The sequence below is a fragment of the Rhinopithecus bieti genome, unplaced genomic scaffold, assembly GCF_001698545.2.
Source record: "Rhinopithecus bieti isolate Rb0 unplaced genomic scaffold, ASM169854v2 scaffold_13400, whole genome shotgun sequence".
Classification (NCBI taxonomy): domain Eukaryota; kingdom Metazoa; phylum Chordata; class Mammalia; order Primates; family Cercopithecidae; genus Rhinopithecus; species Rhinopithecus bieti.
This window is the reverse complement of record NW_016807991.1, coordinates 2,683,570-2,689,885: the sequence shown is the minus strand read 5'-3', so window position 1 is coordinate 2,689,885 and position 6,316 is coordinate 2,683,570. Positions and strand designations below refer to the sequence as shown.

Here is a 6,316-nt window from a genome sequence, read left to right as displayed (position 1 = left end):
AACCCCTTTTTTTTTTTTTTTTTTGGTAGAAACAGGGTCTCACTATGTTACCCAGGCTAGTCTGGAACTTCTGGGCTCAAGCGATCCTCCCACCTTGGCCTCCCAAAGTGCTGGAATTACAGGCTTGAGCCATCGCGCCCTGCACAAATGGACATTTTTTTTTTTTTTTTTTTTGAGACGGAGTCTCGCTGTGTCACCCAGGCTGGAGTGCTATGGCCGGATCTCAGCTCACTGCAAGCTCCGCCTCCCAGGTTCACGCCATTCTCCTGCCTCAGCCTCCCGAGTAGCTGGGACTATAGGCGCCGCCACGTCGCCCAGCTAGTTTTTTTTGTAGTTTTTAGTAGAGACGGGGTTTCACCGTGTTAGCCAGGATGGTCTCGATCTCCTGACCTCGTGATCCGCCCGTCTCGGCCTCCCAAAGTGCTGGGATTACAGGCTTGAGCCACCGCGCCCGGCCTACAAATGGACATTTTAATGACCGCTCAGGAACGAACCCAACCAGGACCTGGCCCAACCCTTTGCACTTTTGTCAACCCATTTGTAAACAATTCCTGACCCTCTCTAGGCCATTCCTTTGCACGTATCACATGGTGTGATCTCAAAGCATGGAGCAGAATGAGTCTCCACTTTGTCCGCTATGGGATCTTTACTGTTACTCATCCCAGGAGAAGCTGAAATTAGTTCATCTTCCCTTATATACACAGCCACCTGCTCAAGGCCCACCTTCCCAGTCCTGTCCCTGCAGCCACTGAAGGGGGGTTCCCAGAGGAAAGCTGCCTGACCTCAGACAAGCCCAGGTGTAGGACTGCATCCTAGGCACGCACTGAGCCTGGGTGTTCCTTCTGATTGCACACAATACAGACAGAGGACCTGCTAAAGAACCCCTCACTGGGGAGAGGCATCAGCTACTTAATTGCACAGGAAAAATCTGCAGCAGCTTTAAATATGAGCTGGATTTGGAGGGAGGAAAGAGAAGTCACCCACAGGCCATGGAGGAGGAGAGATTCATCAGAAACCAGGAGCCCAGCTCAGAAACCACAATCCCAAAGCGAGAGTTAATAAAGCAGAAATGTATTTATTAGGCACCCTTGTTCCTCACAGAGGAGCAAGATCCAGGCCTGAGTGCCTGAGAAGTCTCTTGAGGTTCCAGGAATCTCCAGAGAAACATAGGCGCTGCCCGGCCACCACCCCGAGAACACTATTTGGCTGGAGTGTGACCGCGGAGGTGACCCTGGCAGGAGGCCGGGGTTGGCTCCTTGACTCCACAAACACTGAGGAGTGGGTGAGGACACCCAGGACACCCACCGAAACACTGGCAGAGAGGGAGGCCCTTCTAGCTCTGGGGCACATGTTGCTGAGCCTGCCAGTGGGAGGAGGAGCCTGGAGAGTCCCTTGCCTGGGGCCAGGTCCTCAGGGCCCTCCCCAAATCCCCCTGCCTCTCCTGGCCGCAGCTGACTCAGTCCCACACATAGGGGTTTCTAAAGACCTGAGAGTTCTTGCCATCTTTCAGCGGTGTGGCCGCCTGGTGGCTCTGGGCCGAGTACATGTCTTCAGCCCGCAGGGTCGAGTTGGCACTGCCCATCACCTGGCTGTTGGCGGTGGCCCGTGGGAGGATGACGTCGTAAGCTCCTTCGGACTGGAAGGAAGAACAGGCGGTCTCACGGTCGGGGACCCGGAGCCAGGTTCCGCCGGGGCGGATGCACAAACACTCACTTCCTGCAGGGCTGGGCCTGCCAGATCCCCCCCGACTCCCCCCTCGGCTCCTCTGCCCCCTCTGGCTGGGCCCCAGGGGTGGCCTGGGACAGCCAGACCTGAGCCCCTTATCTTGCCCTGCCTCTGGGCATGGGAACAAGGCCCCTGGTGACCTTGGATGGTGCCGGGGCTTCACAGAGGGGGGTCCTCTTCTCAAGCCCCCTCCCGCTTCTAATTGTTTAGGGAAATGCTAGGCCCAGTGGAGGGTCAGCCACACAGAGCTCCTATTACCTGTCTGGTATAGCTCCCAGGCCCCCTTCCTCCAAGAATCTTACCCCGAGTCTACCGCCTGTCACTACCATACCGCCAGCATCACAGCTGCTGGCTTCCCTGGCCGAGGACATGGCTCTGGGTGTGCCCACACATCCCTCTAGGCATCTAGGCTAGCCGGTCTGATTTAGAGTCTTTTTTTTTTTTGTAGAGATTGAGGGGGGGTCTCACTACTTTGCCAGGGCTGCTCTCGAACCCCTTGCCTCAAGCAATTCTCCCATGTCACTCTCCCAAAGCACTGGGATTACAGGCATGAGCTACTGCATCCAGCCCTGATTTGGAGTCTTGAAACCTGAATCCTCTGCCTGGCGCTGGGTCTTGCTCCCATGTGGGTGAGAGACACCAGCTGTGGGGTGAAGAGGGTCCTGAGGTACCTGTGCTGGCTCCCATGCTGGAGGGAAGGTGCAGTCCTGGCCCCATCTGTCTTAGCCCTATGGGAAAGAGCTGCCACCAAATCTCTGTAGCTCCTAGGCCCCAAACCAGCCTTCAAGTCAATCAGGCCCAGGAGGTCCTCAGCCCTGTCTGCAGTGGCCCCTGTCCACGTGGCCCCTGGAACATCTACATCCGTGGTCCCAATCCACGGATGAGTATGCACTGGAATCACCTGCACTGCTTGATAAGCCTCACCGACTCACAGCCAGACCCTACACAGTGGGCCCCACGCAGCTGGCAACAACTGGGGCTGGGGAAGGGAATGCTGAAAGCAGGGCTTGCGGATCTGCGCTGAGTAGTACCCCCATGGTGCCAATGCCCTGAAGGGATGCTAACAGTCAGCTCCATCCCAGCTCTGGCCCCGTCCCATCTGCACTTTTATTTTTTTTATTTCTTATTTATTTATTTTTTTGAGACAGAGTCTCACTGTGTTGTCCAGGCTGGAGTGCAGTGGTACAATCTCAGCTCACAGCAACCTCCGCCTCCCGGTTCAAGGGATCCTCTGGCCTCAGCTTCCCCAGTAGCTAGGACCACAGGCATGTGCCACTATGCCTGGCTAATTTTTGTGTTTTTAGTAGAAATGAGGTTTCGGCATGTTGACCACCCTGGTCTCAAACTCCTGACCTCAGGTGATCCACCTGCTCAGCCTCCCAAAGTGCTGGGATTACAGATGTGAACCACTGCACCTGGCCCCCTTTGCATTTTTAGCAGGCTCCCAGGTGAGGCTAATGCTGGTGGTCCGGGTACCATGTTTTGAGAACTGGTCAGATAAAACATCCCTGTTAATCCAGATCATCCCCCAGGAAGCGGACTCCAAAGGTGCTGGGGAGTGAGGCACAACGGTGAGGGAAGCTACTCAGGAAAAGCTTCTGTGGCTGCCCACTCCCCACCAGAGCCGGCGGCCCGCAGCCTCCACTCCTGGTCCTCCGGAAACTCTCCTCTGCCCAGGCTCAGTTTCTGGCTCAGGGAGAGGGGAGGCGCTGGGATTGGAAGCTTCAGCCACACTCGCCTCCCCCTGCCCTGCGCCTCTCAAAGAGAGGGCGGGGAGGGGGATGAGAACGCCACCCGGCTGACCTCCTTGCTTCCTGTTCCCAGTGTCCTGCCAAGACGGGTCACTGACCTCTCCCCACAGCCTCTGCCAGTCGGGAGGAGGAACACATACAGGAGTGAGTAGAATCCAACCCACTGTCTTCCTGCTCCCCTCCCCTCCCCTGGCTAATTAAGCATCTAGTTTCCAGAACCCAGGGGAGGTGTAAGGTTGCGATTTGCTGCCTACTGGAGCGGGAGGGGAGTCATGGGCCCCCTTGGCACAGCTGTGGTTGAGAAGTAAACACCTATCCAGACCTGCAACATTTGGACCCTGGTCCATTTTGGAAACACCTGGCTGAGACCTTCCTTTGTCCCTCCACAAGCTCTCCAGGGTAAAGCTGGCAGCTCCCACCAGGGAGAGCTAACCCAGCATTCCCTATAGCATCCCGACAGAGCCTGTGTGCAATGCCCCAGTGACACAGGGCGGGTCCCACTGCAGTGCAGCTGGAGGTGGTGGGTACGCTGACTCCAGGACAAGGAAGTTAAGAACTGGGGCTCTGGATTCCCCAGGTAGAAGCACTAGATGGAGAAGCTTGCCTTCCCCCTACCATCTCCACCCAACCCAGCTCCAGCCACATGGCCCTCTCCCGCTGGCCTGCTGAGACTGGTCTCTGTAGCCCAGCTGCGTCATGGGGGCCTGAGGAACCCACTTACTGGGACTTTGTGCATCAGGGCCATCTCGGTGGGCTGGTACACACTGGTCAGCAGCTGCCCGTTGTACCCGCTGTATGGTGACACCGGCCTCTTAGCTGCAAGGAAAAGCAGGAACAGTTTGAAGATCCCTTCCCCACCTCCCACAAGCCAAGCAAGGCTCTCTGGGGGCAGGGAAGAGGTACAGGGGGCAGGCCAACCCTGGCATAGTCTCTAATCCAGGAGTGGCCAAGGTTGTGAACACGGGGGCCCCCTCCCAAACCTAGCACCCCTTTGTACAGATGCATGGGAGTGAACAACACTGCTGGGCTTCCCTGCACTGTAGACCCCCCCAGCCCCTGACCCAACACCTCAGAAAATGCTCTGTCAGCAACCTCCACATCCCCATCCGCCCTCCAGGGCCGGGGCCAAGAGGACACATGGACCTTCGGCCACCTTCCAAGATGGCCAGCCTCCAGCTCTGCCTGTCACCACGGGCCAGCTGCCAGGCGCAGGGGTAAATACATCTGAGATCCCACCGCCTAAGCCTCTTCATGTCCTCCCAGGATCGACCTGGGCGCCCCTTCCCTACTACACCAACCCGGAGCCTGGCCAGGGAGCCTTAACGCACGTCCCATCCTATAGCCCCCTGGCAAATTTCCAGAACTATTTTTAGCTCCAGGGATACTTCCCTGTGCCTTTGGGGTGTTGGTTTCCCGATGTGTTCTGCCCTGCTGGGCACTCCCAGGGTGTTTGAGGAGGGCTGCTGACCCACCCCAGGGCCTCGGAGCAGGCCCTGCTGTGAGGACGACACAGCGGATGTCTGGCTCCAGCAAGGCTGACGGTCCCGCAGCTCTGAGGGACCGCAACCTATATAGGGTTTCCTAAGTGCTGAGGCTGGGCTCACTCTATTGATTTTTCCATTTAGAAAAAAAAAAAAAATAGGAAATAAAAACTCAGCCCGAAGGTTGAGAACCATTTGGCCCTGACAGGCATTCGGTGTGGGGGCGGGGCCTGAGGCTCCTCCCAGCACTTGTCCATAAGCCCCGCCTCTCTGGTGGGTTTTGCCAATTCCGGCCCCCCCATGCACACTGTGCGTGTGACAGAGGCCACCCAGGGCTGCGGCCAGCACCTCAGCCCAGGTGGGCAGATCAAAGATCAAGTGCCCGGCAGGACAACGGTCATTTCTTTCCCCAAAGCAGGGATTATGAGGATTTCAGAGTTAGTAGAAGAGAAAGGAATGTCTCTAATTCTGGAACTTCCACTGCCTGACTCTGACCTCCCGACAGGGACCCCAGAGCCGGTGCTTGTTAACCAGGCAGTTAAGGAAGTCTGAAGCCCCCAGGCCTCCTGATCAGTACACTCTGGGGACAGGGTCAGGCCTTTGAGATGGTACCCCCAGATTTCCAGGTCATGTCAGATGAGGGGCTGCAGCCAGCAGGCTGAGGAAGAGCAGGTGGGAAGCATGCAACGGGCCACATAGGTAAGGGGATTAGCACAGGGGCTGGCACAGAGCAGGTGCTGAGGAAATGCTAGTGGGCTGCACAGCCAACAAGGGCGCTGCTGAGACCTCTACATGGCACCCTAAGTACTTTTATTAAAAAGAGAAAAAGGCCAGGTGCAGTGGCTCACACCTGTAATCCCAGCACTTTGGGAGGCTGAGGCAGACGGATCACTTGAGGTTAGGAGTTCGAGACCAGCCTGGCTAACATAGTGAAACCCCGTCTCTACTAAAAATGCAAAAATTAGCCGGGTGTGGTGGTACACGCCTGTAATCCCAGCTACTTGGGAGGCTGAGGCAGGAGAATCTCTTGAGCCTGGGAGGCGGAGGTTGCACTGAGCCAAGATGGCACCACCACACTCCAGCCTGGGTGACAGAGCAAGACTCCGTCTGAAAAAATAAAATAAAATGAAAAGAGAAAAAAAATTTCCTGAAAATACTTCCTTTTAAAGAAAATTAAGGTGATTATGGATACACACATAATAGAAAAACAAGTTCTGGAAAGACAGTATTAGTAAAATATGTAAAATAATAGTCACGCACACACAGCAAATAGCTAATTCTTCAAGAGCACTTTTCATGGACCGGGCACTAAGTAACTTTTTTTTTTTTTTTGAGATCATCCAGGCTGGAATGTGGTGG

At 55.8% G+C, this 6,316-nt stretch overlaps 1 protein-coding gene across 6 annotated transcripts in view; it reads right to left on the bottom strand.

The window, feature by feature from the left end:
• Positions 1-6,316, bottom strand: part of GPRC5C (G protein-coupled receptor class C group 5 member C) — a 23,480-nt gene that overhangs the window by 3,954 nt on the left and 13,210 nt on the right. For 4 of the 6 annotated variants that reach the window (XM_017884854.1, XM_017884849.1, XM_017884850.1 and 1 more), the window contains exons 3-4: positions 4,198-4,292; positions 1,487-1,636 (exon numbers count right to left, since the gene is read on the bottom strand). In XM_017884854.1, coding sequence (XP_017740343.1) covers positions 1,487-1,636; positions 4,198-4,292 — 245 coding nt within the window. Of the gene's footprint in view, positions 1-1,055; positions 1,637-4,197; positions 4,293-6,316 lie in introns of those variants that run through there. The other 2 variants (XM_017884853.1, XM_017884851.1) reach the window with 1 other exon arrangement.